This window comes from Cervus elaphus, chromosome 5 (genome assembly GCF_910594005.1).
Source record: "Cervus elaphus chromosome 5, mCerEla1.1, whole genome shotgun sequence".
NCBI lineage: Eukaryota > Metazoa > Chordata > Mammalia > Artiodactyla > Cervidae > Cervus > Cervus elaphus.
In genome coordinates, this window is record NC_057819.1 from 106,079,867 (window position 1) to 106,096,857 (window position 16,991).

Below are 16,991 nucleotides of genomic sequence, written 5' to 3' on the forward strand. Positions count from 1 at the left end.
GGAAGTGAATTCTCCAGGGGGCTGTTAGAGAACCAGCTCTTACACAGGTGTAATGGTCCATCGATAAAAGGAGAAAAGCTAGAACTGTCAAGCTTGGATTCTGTTCACCTGAGCACCACCTGGGGCATGACCAGAGGAGGGAAGGGGGTGACTCCAGCACAGGGCTTGGGGGGAGGAAGTGTCACCTATGACCAGGTTTGATCTCACTTTACTTACCCCACACATACTTGTTGTTGTTCAGTTGCTCAGTTGTGTCCTACTTTTTGTGATCCTATGGACTGTAGCACACCAGGCTTCTCTGTCCTTCACATTCCCTGTCCACACACATTAAGTGGTGCTTTGCAGAGCCACGTACTGTTCCAGGCTCTTTCAGCATCAGTCCTTTAATCCTCTTAACCACCCAGTGAAGGTACATGTTTGATGTTATAGCTTCCTTTTACAAACGAGGAAACCTAGGCAGGCGAGGTGAAGTAGCTGGTTCAGGGGCCTACAACCCATAATATACACATCCTGGAGAACTACTTCTCAATGGGTTTTGGGTCATTGACTCATTTAAATACTCATGTTTAAAGAGAAAAGAAGACAGGGACTCTTTCAAAGAGGTAAGGAATCATCTCCAAATGAATTTTTGTTGTTTATGTGCAAATTTGCTTCATTTGATCCTCATTTAAAAATTTTTTAATTTATTTACTTATGTATGGCTTCACTGGGTCTTGGCTGCTCTGCGAGGGATTTCTCTAGTTGCGGTGTAGGGGCTTTTCTTGTTGCGGAGCACGGGCTTTAGGTGCACGGGTTTCAGTGGTTGCAGCACATGGGTCCAGCTTTCCGTGTGGCATGTGGAATCTTCCCGGACCAGGGATCAAATCTGACGCCCCCTACACACGGGTAGGTGGATTCCCAACCACTGGACCACTAGGGAAGTCCCTGCTCTTAATTTTTGAAGGTTGCAGACTTATACAGGCTCCAACACTCACCTGGGACGAAGGGAGGGAATTAGGCAAGTGTACACAGTTGGGAGCATAAACCCAAGACCTCACATTTTAAGGGTTAGAGGAAGGGACCAGTTCCTCTCTGGAGATTTCCCAGGCTGACTGCCACAAGGTTGGATGTCTTGAGGGTCCTTGATCAGCCTTCAGAGATCAGTGTTCAGGAAAGGGCCTTGGGTGGGAAATGTAACTCTGGAAGTGAGAGATGACTTGAGAGCAGATATGCTAAACAAGTGAACATGCAGCCGATTATGGGACCTGGGATTTCTGACGTTTTCAAGCACGTGGTTTAAAACATGATTTCAGTAGACACCTCTCTGAGGGAAAGGTGACAGTAAGTTCCTTGTCACTTGAACTGTTAATGAGCTGGTAGGAAAGAAAACTCTTTTAGGCCATTCAAAGGAAGCCGGAGGCCACGCTGCAGGACACCTGCGGCTGGGAAGCAAAGTTTCTCACTAGAGCCTTGAAAACAAGCAAAACCGAGTCTGCGAGCATCAGCATTTATTTTTCGAGGAAGGCCCTGAGCTGTCATCAGTTCCTCACAGAAGCCAAGCGGCCGCAGAAGATGCAGGATCCCTGACCTACACACTCATGAGGGGCCCTGAGCAGTAAATGCAAAAGGGTGGGGGCTTGGCGGCGAGGCCTCTGGTTTCCAACGGCGCGGAAATGCCTAGATACAAGAGATGCTCCTTTGCCCTCATCGCATCCGCGGGGTCCACACTGCACAGGGATGCCCCTATCTCTCCTGCTGCCCCTTCCTGGATGCTCGCCTCCCTGCGGGTCCAGCCCTGGGCGCCGCCGGCTCGCGCGCTCCTTCCCGCCTCCAACGGCAGCTGGGCACTCATTTTCCCGGCGGAGGTAGCGCGTCGGCCGCGCCGCGCGCTGCGGCCTACAAGAAGCGCTGACGTCGCGGAGGGCCGGCAGTCGGCGCGGAGCGGCCGGCGCGCGCTTGCTGGTTCTTAGCGGGGAAGGGTGGCGAGGGCACAAGGCCAGGCCCGCGAAGGGCGGCGGCCGGGCGGAGCCGCACCATCGGAGAGGACGAGGCGCAGACGGGTGGGGATGGGGGGCGCCGGGGCCCGCACCTCTCCCCGGCCTTCGCGCGGCCCCGGGAGCGCCCAGTGACGACGACGGCGCCGCCCCTGCTTGGCAGCGCCGAGTCCGCTTCCTCAGGGAGCCCGCTTCGTCAGGGAGTCAGCGGCCGGCGGCGGCCGGCATGAGGAGCGGCCGGGGCCGGGCCAGGCCTCGCTGACCCCGGCCCCGTGCGGCGCTTCCCCGTATCTGCCCGGCCTCTCGGCATGAACGCCCGCCCAGGCCCGGGGCCGCGGCTGCCCCAGCTCGGCGGCCGGCGGGCGCGCTCGGGGCCGGCGGGCCCGCGGTGCTGATCACCGCCCGCCCGCGCCGACCCCGGGGCGCGGCCATGGAGGTGGTGGGCGACTTCGAGTACAGCAAGCGGGACCTCGTGGGACACGGGGCCTTCGCCGTGGTCTTCCGGGGGCGGCACCGCCAGGTGAGCCCCGCCTGAGGCGGGGCCGCAGCGGCTGTGAGGCTGTGGCCGGGGCGGCACGGAGGCCCGGCCGGTCGAGCTCGGACCCTCCCCGGTGGCGGAGAATTGCAGACCTAGCGGAAAATGGGCAGGTGGCCCGCGAGCCCCGGGCTCCCCCAACTCGGTGTCGCGTTTCCCCGCGCGGAGCCCCGACCGCCCACCCACCTCCGTTCCTGTGCTGGGCGGACGGCTGGGAGTGAGGCGGGGAGACTCAAATCGACCCGAGAGCGGGCTCAGCTTTTTTTTTTTCTTTTAAAGTTTATACTGTTTCGAAAACAGGCTCCCAGCGGGTTTTAGAATCTAAAGAATTCGGAAAGGCACCTCAAGAGTGGAAATAATCCTAAGAGAGTTTGGGCCAAGGGGCAGGTCTGAAGGGGGGCTGGCCTGGTTGCTCAGCCTGTAAAGTAGTAAATACAATACTACCGAGTTTTCCTTTATTGTGAGAATAACTTAAAACTAAAGAAAAAAAAAAAAAGCGAAAACGTGTAATCCTGCCTAGCTGTCAAATCCTATTTTCGGTTAACTCAACCATCTCCCAGTTTATCCTCCATAACTTTTAAGTAGTTGTAAATAAAGTGTGTCTTTTTTTTCCCCCCACTTATTTTTAGTTACTACGGAGGCTTCATATTTATTTTACTGGCTGTCTTGTGGGACATTAGCTTGCTACACCTTTGTAAAATCATTTTCCTGTTAGAAATTTGGGTTCTATTTTTCCTAGTGCTGTTATATGAATTTGCTAAAAACATCTTTATGCTTATATATTCTTTTTTCTTTGTTTCTCTTCAGTTGTTTCTGTGGAGTAATTTTCAGAAGTAATTGTTTTTCCTTTCCAGAAAACTGATTGGGAGGTAGCTATTAAAAGTATTAATAAAAAGAACCTGTCAAAATCACAAATACTGCTTGGGAAGGAAATTAAAATCTTAAAGGTATGTTTCTTTATGGGGTATTTCATATTAGATATACTAGATTAAAACTTAACACAAGATGCCATCCTTTCCAGTTTGGGTAGTTGACCCCAAGTTTGAGAATGTTCACCTGTTGCTCTTTTTTTCATGCTCAGTTTTTTGAAACATTGAGTACTTGCAAACTGTTTTTAAGAATAGATGTTTGTGGCTCTTGGCCAGTGCTTGGAGGGATTAGATGAAAACTGGGTTTAGCTTCTCATCATTCTTTTCCCTTAGTTATTGAGTTGTCCTTTGAGAAGAGGCAGGCATCTCTTGGAGGCTTCTTTTGTGGCTCAGATGGTAAAGAATCTGCCTCCTGTGCAGGAGACCCAGGTTCAGTTCCTGGGTGGGGAAGATCCCCTGGAGGAGATCATGGCAATCCACTCCTGTATTCTTGCCTGGAGAATCCCATGGACAGAGAAGCCTGGCTGGCTACAGTCCATGGGGTTGCATGGAGTTGGATACGACTGAGTGACTACCACCACACACAGGCCTCTCTTACACATTATTTCTCTCTTCTGTTGATTCCTTTCTTGTTACAGTTAAATAGTTTTTGGAGAACTAGGGGCATTTGTAATCTATTTTCCTTATAAATTGAGCAAAGTTATTTTCCTTGGAAGTTGTCTTTTTAGGTCACTCATAAGCAGAATTATCCAAGTGGGATGCTTTGAGGGGGAGAAAGGAGTCCCTGGTCAAACAAATGTGGCAAGTCATGTTTACTAAATACTTCTTGGAGAGTCACAAAGCACTTGATTCATTATAAAGAAATTTGAAAAAATTATGCAGTGAAGAAATAGGTTTAGGTGTGTTTAATCCCAAAGTAATATAAACATGGAACCTTCATCTAACATTCATCAGAACTGCTATTCTGTGGACAGCTCTTGGGTAAGAATTACAGCTTCTTGAATTATACTTTGTTTTCTTTTAGGCAAATCAAGCTTTCTAAAAGCAGTTTGGAATTTTAGGCCTTTCTTGTTAGAAATTTTGTATTAAATCTAAAAGACTAGCGGTAAAGTATGTGGTCATACTGACTCTGACGTTTATTTTCTAAATGAGAATGAATTAGGACAGTGAAAAAATATATAGGCCCCAAGTAAAGTTTGATCAGGCACTTTTCTTGTTATTCTTCGTTAGATTGAATTGTTATAACTAGTAACAAAAGTGTGGTATACTAGAAGTAGTATAAATGGATATAAATGTGTGTATATACTTAATTTTATTTGCATATTGAAATATTACAATTCTTAGAATAAATACAAATATTTTGAATTCTCAATTTTCTTAACAGGAACTTCAGCATGAAAACATTGTAGCACTCTATGATGTTCAGGTACCTTATTTTGAATTTTCAAAGAAATATATGTATGTTTGTTAATAACTTAATAGAAATTTTTTCTATTTCATACAAATTTAAATGTCATCATAGAAATAGAAAATTTGCCTTATTGTTGAAAAGATGTATAGCTTGAGTTGTGTGTTTATTAATTAAGAATTTGTGTAAAACAGCATAGGGCAAAAGGATAAAATAAATAATGTCCTGCATAAGTAAACTTACTGACAAATGATAATATGCTACAATAGTGTTGTTTTAGGTCAAGTAGAGAAATACTGATGCCAGATCTGGCATTTCTGTGATGAATGTAGAAAGGACTATTTTGGGCTATTGAAAAATCAGCTAGAGCTTTTTTTCTTATTGCAAAAGCAATGTTTGCTAATAGTGGTGATATTAGACGATTCATGGCATGATAACAAGGAAACTCTGCAGATTAATCACCTGGATTTGTTTATGTTGATTGTCATGGCATACAGTAGAGTCGCATTATATTTGGCGGTGGGAAGGCTGGATTCTGAAGTTCTAAGCAACATTTCTGTATAGTCAAAATCACCCTTGGAAATCCTTTTCAAAAGCCCGAGTTTAGAGAAAATTCCTGTTTATTGGGTGGAGCACCAGAGCAAGTAGTTGGCTTGTATTTAGGGGCCATATTGTGTTTTAAAATCCTTGGATCCTAGAATCACACTTGCTAGTGGTATTCACCTGGCAGGAACTCCAGGGGTCTGATCCTGAGGGGCAGTGCATTCAGCTTTTCCCTCCACTCCTTCCACAGCCGACCCGGGGTGCTTGATGGACATTACCCTGTTCTTTTGTTTTCTTAGTCTGGACAGTGGAATTCCAGGAAGTAAATGAGCATGTTAATGTGATTCTGCTATATATATTTCTAGCTAAAACCATTTCTCTATACACTTGCATTACTCAAATTCAGTCATTTTGTGAGGTTCAATGAGGTGAGGTGCTGTTTGCCAGGCATTTCTGAGTGCTAGGAACAAAGCTGTGAGTAAAACAGTCCTTGCTGTCAGTGTGCTTAATTTTAGTGGGCTGTTCTATATGTCCTTTAAAAAATAGAGTCATTTTTCATGTAGTCATATCATACAACAAAGTATTTATTTAACTCGACCCAAGTTACAAGATGTTTAGGTTTTTCCCATTACAAAAAAATGCTCCAAGGATAATACATACCTTCTGAAGATATCTGATTATGTCTTGTGAGTTCAGTTTCTAGAATTGGAATTACTGGAACAAGTAGCATGAACAGGTTTAAAGTTTTTGATGTCAGTGTGTGATCTCCAAAAATACAACAAATTCCATATACAGAACATGTATACTCTGTGGGTATATTTTATTACCTATTTAAATAGATATAATTGATTCCTTCATTTGAGAAATTCAAAGCAGCCTAGAAAGAAAGGGGAAAAACGGTTAAAGTCAAGACTAATCTGATGTCACAATCCCTATTGAAATGCTGGTTCTCCTCAGAGCTGTTTGTGTAGTTGTCTGAGTCTCTGTAGATAGAGGGCACCACGAGGTACAAGTCAGTGCCTTGTGTAAAACTTAAGTAATAGTAACTCTTCATTCCCTATCTCTTGAGAGGTACAGAAAACGCTGTCAATTTCAGAGTCGATTTTGCTTTCAGGGTGGAGAGTGTAGTTAAGATTTTTGTCTGTCGGAATGAAGAATATTTTAAAGTACTGACTTTGGCTGCAGGATGAGATATCATTAGGGAGAACATGTTCCAGAAACCAGAACTGTGGAACAATTGGAAATATCAAGGTGACTGCTGAGAAATGTTTACTGTTTTGTGCATTGTGTACTCCTGGAATTAATTTATAAAAATAGACTTCAGAACTCTTAGTCAGATGAATATAGTCTTGAGTGCTTGGCTGTTGAGTAGACAGAGTTTAGATTTGCTCACTGGATTCTGATCAAGGGTACAGGGTGTGGGGTGTAGAGGCCGGTGCAGTCATTTTATCCACTGGAGACGAACACTGTTCACACTGGCCGCCACTTGTGGAGGTCTACCTCAGACTTATGTGCACTTTAATGAACTGAAAACTTTTGACATTGTAGTGCTCAGGTTTCACTTTAGATGACACTTAAACACATTTTCCCTAATTACAAAAGTAATATATGCCCACAGTTTGAATGGGGCTTCCCTGGTGGCTCAGCTGGTAAAGAATCTAAATACCTGAGTTCTGTCCCTGGGTTGGGGAGATCCAGTATTCTGGCCTGGAGAATTCCATGGACTGTGTAGTCTATGGGGTCGCCAAGAGTCGGACACGACTGAGCGACTTTCACTCACTCACTCACAGTCTAAATATTCCAACATTATCAAAATGAATAAATTAGAAAAATATGGCACTTCCCAGAGATAACCACTGTTTGTTATATTTGTTTTAGAGTTTTCTAAATGCATATATGAATCTATAGTCATGTAATACAGTGGGAGGAGGCTGGGCTGGGCAATCGCCTGTCAGCTTCCAACGCAGATGCAGCCTCTATGAGGAGCCGACAGGAAAGACAAGAGTGAGGACCTGGAAGAAGGGATGTGGCAGGAGTGCTGGGTGTGGAGGGAGCGCTGGGTGATGCAGGGGAGGGTGGAGGGCCCACATGGGATGGATCTCTAGTCCAAGGACGGTGCAAAGCTGTTTGGAGGGTGATATCACGCCTGCTTTCGAAAGATACATATCTTTGAGTATTTTGGGCATGAGGTAAGTATTGTCATCTGGGAATACTTCCCTGCATGAATGTCAATGGTCTGGAAACGTCTACCTCTTGTTAATTTTTAGTATGGTGAAAAAGAGATTCATTCAGTACATGGTGCTGGCAAACTGAGACATCTGTCCTCATCATTTTTCCAAAATAATTTTCAATGACTTAAAGGCTTAAATATATAAAATAAGCAGTAATGATCTTATAATAATATTTATATGACTATATGTAATCTAAGAGCTAGAAAGGTATTTTATTTATTTTTGCTTTTGGCTGTGCTGAGCCTTCATTGCAGCGCACAGGCCTCCCTGTGGTGGCTTCTCTTGTTGCTGAGCACAGGCTCAGTAGTTGTGGTGCAAGGGTTCAGTCGCTCCGCAGCACATGGGCTCCTCCCAGACCAGAGATCAAACCTGTGTCCATCTCATTGGCAGGAGGACTGCCAACCACTGGGCTACCAGGAAAGTCCCTAGAGAGGTGTTTTAAATCAAGATAAACTCAGAAGCCATAAAAGTAGGGACATAAAAATTTTTTAAAACTTACGTCAGAGGATACTGACAGCCATAAATGGATGAAATTTTCATAAACAAGTAGAGAAAGGTAAATTAAGGTGACAGATGTCACTTCTCACCCTTCCTATTTGCAAAAGTAGAAAGTGCAGTAATTCTTACTGGTGTGATTGGGGAGATGTGTCACTGGTACAAATGTCAGTCTTTGGATATGATTTTTGGAGTGCTGTGGGACGATACTTTGCCTCCATACCCTGAGGAAGAGTCTGGGCATTGCAGCCCAAGTACTCCCAGTAATGCAGGTCAGGGTGTTCTTTCTCTGCATGGGTCCTGCAGGGGCTTCTGTTTTTGTGAGTGAAAGACAAACCCCGCTATCCCCAGTTTCCCCTTCTCTGCGTGTTGCTGCTTCTGTTATGTCTACTTGGGCCTCCTGTGGTTCCTGGCCACTTCCCCCTTTTCCTTGTGCTGAGGACCTCCTTCCTGCAGGGAGATTATATGTGCAGATGGATCACTGTGTCTGTGTTCTGCACAGGTACACCTCAACCTTCCTTATGTCTTCACTCAAAAGTTCTGTTTTCAGGGAGCTTTCTTGAGCCACCCTAAATTGAATTGCAGTCCCCTCCCCAACCCTGTTTCTCCTCCTTCCCCAAAGCACCTGTTATCTTCTCCATGCTCTGTGTACTTATTTCTTTTGTTTGTTGACTTGCTCCTGACCCTCCCTTCTTAGAATTAAAGATTGGGGAGTACAGGATATTCAGAACTCTGCTGTCTTACTGTTGTAAGCTCGGGGCCTGGACCAGTGTCTTGTTTATAGTAGGGAGTTAAAAATTCTGTCAGTGAGAAGTATCTGCCACTGTTGGAGCTGCACATCCTTGACTAAACAACCCAGAATCCTGGACATCTATCTGAGGGCCATAAAAGCCTGAGAACTAGGATGTATGTCCAAGAAACAATACAGCTTTGCTTATAATGGCCCAGGCTGGAAACAAATGATGTTCCTTGGTAGGAAACAGCTTAAATGGTGATACAGTCATACGATGACTTGTGCATATGCATTTGACTTAGATGGATTTCTTTGGTATATTATTGAGTGAGAAAAGCAAGATTCAGACATTTATATATGCTATCCCATTTTTTCAAAGTAAAGTGTGTTTGTGTGTGTGTGTGTTTAGCTTCTCGTTGTATGAGTAGGAGAAGGGTATGGGGTTACATACCAGATGTAAACATTGGCCAGCTGGAGAGGTGAAGATAATTAAGCAAAAAGGTGGAAATGTATTATATTACAGTTAAGAATCCCCGCAAGTACTTGCTTCCTTTAGGTGTATGTGGGCCGGTAGGATGAAGCATCCCAGACCATGTGTTCCAGAATTGAGACTGCACGTTTAGTGTTGGTCTTCCTTTAGTTCTTTCTATGAATAGACTTGAACTTCTTGATGACTACATTAGCCATTATTGTCATTGAAGCAGAGATGCTTATGTCAGTGTTTAGGGAATTTTAAATTTCACTTACTAATGGATTTTGTGATTTCATTTTACTTCTTTAAAATGAATACATATACTATTTTATTAACAATCATTATTTTAAAATTTTTGCTTAATTTTTTCTCTAATCTAGACAATGTATAATATGTTTACTTTTCAGGAATTACCCAACTCTGTGTTTCTGGTGATGGAGGTAGGTAGTATCCAGGTTTCTTTTTATTTTTTTTCTATTGATTAATACATACTTTAAAATTGATAGTAGGTTATTTGAAATTTGAATTAATAAAGTTTCAGTGATTTAGGTTCTATTTTATAAGGAATATAAAATTTAAAATATAAAATTTAAAAATTGATTCTATGATTCTTATAATTTTGGGGGGACTGGATTTATATTATTACAAATGTATTTTTAATTAAAATTAACTGATAGGACTTGCATGGTGATCCAGTGGTTAAGACTCCAAGCTTCCAATGCAGGGGATGTGGGTTCGATCCCTGGTCAGGGGACTAAGATACTATATGCCGTGTAGCCAAGTTAAAAAAAAAAAGTTAGCTGGTAATGAATTGAATTAATCTTGAATCAGTGTCTTATTTTAATTACTTTTTGTTTTGTATATCAGTATTGCAATGGTGGAGACCTGGCAGATTATTTGCAAGGTAATTTTTTGACTTTGTCAGTGGTCAATATAGTACTATAGTGTGTTTAATCTTCTTTACTTCTGAAATATGCTACCCTTGTTTTCTGTACATGTATAGAAACATTCAATAAATATTTGTGTATGTTTAATTATGGTTGCTTTGCTGACTGATTGTTGTGTGTTGTGGTTTTACTCCTTTACTTGTATATAAGTACTTGTTTATGTGTGCCTTTCTCTGACAGTTTGAGAGGTCAGGCCTCTCAGAGAAAAACCATCAGAGAAAAACCAACAAAATTTCTCTTCAAAGGATTCTAGTTGGGGGCTGGTAGTGAACCTTTAGTCTCTTTCATTTCCTTCAAAAAAAAAAAAAATAATAGTGGGAGAATGTATCCTAGGATGTGTTTATTAACATGAATGTTACTTGTAAATTTTAAAAGATGTCGTAAGGGATTCAGGGTAACCTTGACATTATTTTGTGGCATAGAGGTAAGGTTTTAGTACTAGATGTTGCTTGAAATTCCATATATAAAGTGTGTTCGTGTTCAGATAAAATTGTGTCCCTCCAAAGTACTTTTTAAAGGACATTAGATGAAGTCAGCACCTACTTGTTCACCCTTGAAGATATAGGGAAATAGGCAAAACAAACAAACAAAAAAGTAGTAAAAGGTTCATCTCTCAGCCTAGAACTAGGTCATGGCAATTGATGGTAAAAGCACTAAGACATCAGTAGATACACTCACAAACAGTGTGGGCAGTTTACAGAAGAGAAGCAATGTATTTTAAATGTTAAGATAAACAAGGAACAATTAAAAATGAGATTTAAAAATCTTTAAAATATAAAATATTGCTGAGATTTCGAAAGCCATGTAGAAATAATATATAGAACACAAGTATTTCTCCTGCTCCCCATAGTTAAATTCTAAATACAATTGAAGCTCCTGTGGGCCCTTCTGTAGTCCTACTCCAGTTCCTCCCACTGAGAGACCGCCATTATTCTGAGCTTGGGAGGTTAGTCCATGTGTGATTTTTGTATTTTTCCTGAGATTCTCTCAAATTATGTCAGTTTGGTAAAGATTTTTCAAAAAGTCATTTGCTAGTTGATAAAATTCAGAGATGGGCATTTTTTCCTCTATTGGAGGAGAGGAGTTGAAGCTAGAAGACACCTTGCTTTTACCTTCTGTTAACCTCTAAATCTTGAGATCCTTGACTTCTTATCCATCCAGGTAAAAGCCCCTTTCTCCAGGGTCAGGCTGAGGGGCACTTAGCTATTTCACTTCCTTGTCGGAATATCAGTGTCCTTTTCTGACAGAAAGCCTCTGGGCTGACATACGTGCTGATGCTGCCGTAGCAGATTTGTTAGCTTCCTCAGCAGTCTGTACATGATGTTGAACTCTGCTTTGGATATTCCAGAGCAGTCGTTTCAGATCAATGAAGAGCTTACCTGAATGTTGGAGTCGGACAGGCAGGCTGGATTGCGGTAGTTCCTTTGTTATGTCACTTAATTGCTGTGTGATTCTGGTCATACTTAACCTCTCCCCTCTCTACCACTTGAAGAGATGTGTCGAATAACTTAGGTCCTCAAGGCATTGTCTTAGAGATGTACTGTCCACTACAGTAGCCACTGACCACATAGGGCTGTTGGGCTATTGAAAGGTGTGTGTGATTTGCAACACACATTGCGTTTTGAAAGAAAGAGTGATTATATCAAGGTTTTTAATGTTGATTATAGGTTGAAATGATATTTTGGAAGTACTAGGTTAAATATCATTTCACCAGTTTCTTTTCACGTTTGAAAATGTGGCTACTAGGAGATGTTAAGGTATGTATAAGGCTCACATTATATTTCTGTTGCGATGCACTGATCAAGAAGATCTGTCAGTCAGAGGTCTGGAGGGCATAATGCCATTAAATCACAAGACACCCATTTAGTCCTTGTATTTGCTTTGATAAATAAAGTGCCTTTCACATCTTCAAAAGATAAAAAACAAATTCTATTGACTGCAAGTTAAAATAAGGGAAATTGTGAAGTAATTGGTAAGTTGTACTTTAACATTATTTCTAGCAGATACGTTCAGTTTGGCAGCCATGGCTGAGTCTCCCCTGTCAGGGCCAACTGCTCAGGAGTTCATCCGTCTGAGAGTTTTCATGTTGGCTGTGCCTTTAAAATGTTAAGCTTTTACCAAGAGAATTTCAGTTTATGGGATTGTGTTGAGAATAGGCATTCCGTGTTCATAGAAATACGTGAATTTCTACTGTAGTTTGTGCCCAGAAACAGCCTAAATGAGATCATTAATTTTTCTGCACAGAAACAGTGTTAGAATTTGGTCTCTGAATCAGATAAACTTTTGTGTGTCATGGGGCAAAGATACAAGTTCTAAGCAGCTGCAGTCATTTATAGTGGCAAAAATTTTCTAAGCCCTAAAATTAAAATGTAAATGAATGAGATGGAAAAAATGGTACTGTCCATTTTCATTGCTTCAGTGTAATTTAAAATGTTACAGCAGTAGAGCTCCAATTGTTGATTTGACCCTCCCACTAATGTGCAGTCATCGTCGCATCCATCTGCAGGAAAGTATCAGTAGAGCTGGGAGAACCGGGAGAACATACTCCAGAGTTTAACAGTGTTCATTCATCTCCAGGGAGAGGAGCAGGGAACCTTTCACTTTTTGTGTTATAGTGCATTTGGATTTTTCTTTTTAATAGCATGAGGAAAAGAACTCCAAAGAATTTTTAAAAGCAGATAAAAATAGCTCTCAGAAAAAAGTATTTGATAATTTTTAAACCATGGGGATTTAGTTTATTTGAAGATACTCCAGTTCAGTTGCTCAGTCATGTCCAACTCTTTGCGACCCCATGGACTACAGCACACCAGGCCTCCCTGTCCATCACCAACTCCTGGAGTTTACTCAAACTCATGTCCATTGAGTTGGTGATGCCATCCAACCATCTCATCCTCTGTCGTCCCCTTCTCCCGCCTTCAGTCTTTGCCAGCATCAGGGTCTTTTCAAATGAGTCAGTTCTTCGCATCAGGTGGCCAAAGTATTGGAGTTTCAGCTTCAGCATCAGTCCTTCCAAGGAATATTCAGGACTAATTTCCTTTCGAATGAACTAGTTGGATCTCCTTGCAGTCCAAGGGACTCTCAAGAGTCCTCTCCAACACCATAGTTCAAAAGCATCAATTCTTTGGCGCTCAGCTTTCTTTATAGTCCAACTCTCACATCCATACATGACTACTGGAAAAACCATAGCTTTGACTAGGTGGACCTTTGTTGGCAAAGTAATGTCTCTGCTTTTTAATATGCTGTCTAGGTTGGTTATAACTTTTCTTCCAAGGAGCAAGCATCTTTTAATTCCATGGTTGCAGTCACCATCTGCAGTGATTTTGGAGCCCCCCAAAATAAAGTCTGTCACTGTTTCCACTGTTGAAGATATTAAGGACGTAAAATGTCACTCATTAAAATGATTTTAAAAGTAATATTTCACTTGTTCAGTGTATTAGTGTTATTTCTGTCTTTCTTATTAGTCTTAAGCGCATAAGAGAAGGTTGTAAAGAACATGTTCTAGAGTTCTATGGTCAGAAATATGTTCACAGACTCTAAAATGGGGTCAACCTAGGGATTGAACCTGAGTCTCCTGCATTGCAGGCAGATTCTTTACCATCTGAGCTAGAGAAGTCAAAATGGGGTCATGGATATTAAATACCTAATGTAGATTCAAGGAATTGGACTTTTGACTTTTAGATCCATTGTAATAAAATACATATTTGTGTACTGACTACCTTGTTTCCCTGGTGGCTCAGATGGTAAATAATCTGCCTGCAGTGCAGGAGACCCAGGTTTGATCCCTGGGTCGGGAAGATCCTCTGGAGAAGAAAATGGGAACCCACTCCAGTATTCTTGCCTGGAGAATTCCATGGACAGAGGAGCCTGGTGGGCTGCGATCCAGGGGGTCACAAAAGAGTTGGACCGACTGAGTGACTTAACACTTCACTTTCACTTTACCTTTGAGTACTTATTACGTGCCAGGCGTTTTCCTTAAGTCTTTATGATTAAATGTGCTGTCTTGTTTGAGTGTTGCAAGAGCCCCATGTGGTTAGTCTGTTTTCAGTTTTCAGTAGAGGAGGAGTTGGCACAGAGGGGTCAACTTCCAGGGCTGTGCAGTGAGGATTAATAAGTGCAGGACCTGGGATTTGGACAAAGGCAGCCTGACCCCACACCAGGCTCTGTGAACTGTTGCATGCTCTGGTGTGTACGTGGAAGCATGGCTGTTTGCTGGATAGTGACTACTCTCCAGTCATGTTCCCACCACCTCTTGGTAGCAGTGAAGATGTGGCTTCTTACAGGTGTCTTTAGTTAGGAGAGATGCCTCTGGGAGATGAAAAGGAGACAGGTGTGGGCCACAGCCCCCTGACAGGTCCAGTTGGGGGCAATGTCTTAGTCTCACCAGCCAAGCATATCACCTGTTTTTAATTTGTACTCAGGTAGTGTTTGGGGTTAAATATGGACATTTATCCCAAGAACTTGATGTGAAGGGGATTTATTTTTGGCTTGTGAAGGAGACTCGAATTTGCTAAGCATCTGTTGTCATGCTCATTCTTCCTAGTAGAAGTGGGAAAAGAAAACCGTAAAGGGACACTGATGAGAATGGAAGATGTGAACATAAATCAGTTCTCTTTACAACAGGTTGATTAAAATTTTTGAGATATTTGATATCTCTTCATAGACTTAAATTGTTAGGGTAAAAACAATGAAAAAAAGTGAATTCCCATTCCTTACTCCCACAGATGAGACTTGATTTTGTAGGCTTAAGTGTTTATGGAACACCTTTTCTCCCAGCTAAGGGCACACTCAGCGAGGACACCATCAGAGTGTTTCTGCATCAGATCGCAGCTGCCATGCGCATTCTGCACAGCAAGGGCATCATCCACAGGGACCTCAAGCCCCAGAACATCCTGCTGTCCTACGCCAATCGCAGGAAGTCCAGTGTCAGTGGTATTCGCATCAAAATAGGTATATGGCTATGTTGTTTCACTCAAAGAACACTTTTGAGACTCAGTATTCTTAGGTAATTTTAGTTCAGTGAGAATGATGAATTTTGTTGAGACACTTGAGATTTTTGTTCTGTTCACTGAAGTCCATTTGGATGTGGGGATCCTTTACGTTGTTGACAGCAGGTGCTAAATTTCAGACAAGTCTGACAGGCCTGCACCAGGGCTCCGAGTAGGAATCTCAGCAGGAGATGCTTCTCTTCATCAGAGGGAAGCTAACACACTGCATTGCTGGCAGCAAATTAATACCCTGATTCTTCATAGCTCATGGGATTTTAACCTAAGGGATCTGAGAGACTATTTAGTTCAGGCTTCTTGTTTGGAAGGTTTTTTGGGTTTTTTTTAGCCCACTCAAGGAAGACATGGCTCAGATGGTAAAGAATCTACCTGCAATGTGGGAGACCTGGGTTCGATCCCTGGGTGAGGAAGATCCCCTGGTGAAGGAAATGGCTACCCATTCCTATATTCTTGCCTGGAGAATCCCATGGATAGAGGAGCCTGGCTGGCTATACAGTCTATGGGGTCGCCAAGAGTCGGACACGACTGAGCGACTAACACTTCAGCACTCTCAGTATTATTTGAAGCACTTCATAATGCTAGATTTTTTTTTTAAAGCTGTTCTCATGGTTTTTGGAAAAACAATTTTTTACCAGTATTTTAAGAAACCTCTGTTATTATGTAGGTTACATCTGGTATCTGGAGGAGGATGAAAACAGCTCAAACTCTATACCTGGTGGTGTTATTTAATGAGAGCTTTATTAACGAATCATTTACTATTATTGGCACTTGCTCTTGCAAAGCGTGGAACTCCCTTCTTGGTTACAAAACTGGCAGAGCAGTGACTTGTGCCATTGGTGGCTACTACCATTATTTAACTTGTTCAAAGTGAGGTGGCCACTTCTTTCTTTGGTGGACAGTCTAAGTCAATAAGCTTTAGTTTCTCATAGTTCTTTTGTGCCCGCTTGTATCTTAAAGAATCATATGATCTGTGTTAAATGTGAGCAAAGGTATCATTTGACTTTCTCCCTTTTATTTTGTGAAACAGCTGATTTTGGTTTTGCCCGTTACTTGCATAGTAACATGATGGCTGCCACGCTGTGCGGGTCCCCAATGTACATGGTGAGTGTTTGCATCCTTTCTGTTTACAGCGGGAAGCATTGGAATTTAAGTATAAAGCTTGTTTCCAACTAAAATGTGATTTTTATCATAGTCTGAGTTATTTATAAATGTTAATTATATTACTGAAATGCTGTAATACAGATGTCTTTCGCTTTAGCCTGCTGCTGCTGCTAAGTTGCTTCAGTCTGTGTGACCCCATAGATGGCAGCCCACCAGGCTCCCCCGTCCCTGGGATTCTCCAGGCAAGAACACTGGAGTGGGCTGCCATTTCCTTCTCCAATTCATGACAGTAAAAAGTGAAAGTGAAGTCGCTCAGTCATGTCCAACTCTTAGCGACCCTATGGTCTGCAGCTTACGAAGCTCCTCCGACCATGGGATTCTCCAGGCAAGAGTACTGGAGTAGGGTGCCATTGCCTTCTCCGCGCTTTAGCCTAGTGGACTATAAAAGTCATCTTTGCCCATTGGCATTTATTTTTTTAAGATGATTAGTTATTATGGTAGATATCTTCTATTAGATTAAATTAGAAATAAAAATTGAAAAAAAAATTCATGAAGTATGGTCATGCTATACATGATGTATAATTTTAGGAATACTTAAAAAAATCTTTTGGTACTACAATATTGTAAAGTAATTAGCCTCCAACTAATAAAAATAAATGAAAAAAAAATCTTTTGGGGCGT

General features: G+C 42.3%; 1 protein-coding gene across 4 annotated transcripts in view; it reads left to right on the forward strand.

The window, feature by feature from the left end:
• Window positions 1–1,593: 1,593 nt before the first annotated feature.
• Window positions 1,594–16,991, forward strand: part of ULK2 (unc-51 like autophagy activating kinase 2) — a 56,886-nt gene continuing 41,488 nt past the window's right edge. Inside the window, exons 1-7 of one of the 4 annotated variants that reach the window (XM_043903979.1) lie at window positions 1,594–2,493; window positions 3,363–3,455; window positions 4,762–4,803; window positions 9,667–9,699; window positions 10,127–10,163; window positions 14,980–15,153; window positions 16,237–16,310. In XM_043903979.1, the coding sequence (XP_043759914.1) occupies window positions 2,404–2,493; window positions 3,363–3,455; window positions 4,762–4,803; window positions 9,667–9,699; window positions 10,127–10,163; window positions 14,980–15,153; window positions 16,237–16,310 (543 nt within the window). In that variant the 5' untranslated portion in view covers window positions 1,594–2,403. Of the gene's footprint in view, window positions 2,494–3,315; window positions 3,456–4,761; window positions 4,804–9,666; window positions 9,700–10,126; window positions 10,164–14,979; window positions 15,154–16,236; window positions 16,311–16,991 lie in introns of all 4 variants that reach the window. The other 3 variants (XM_043903978.1, XM_043903981.1, XM_043903980.1) reach the window with 3 other exon arrangements.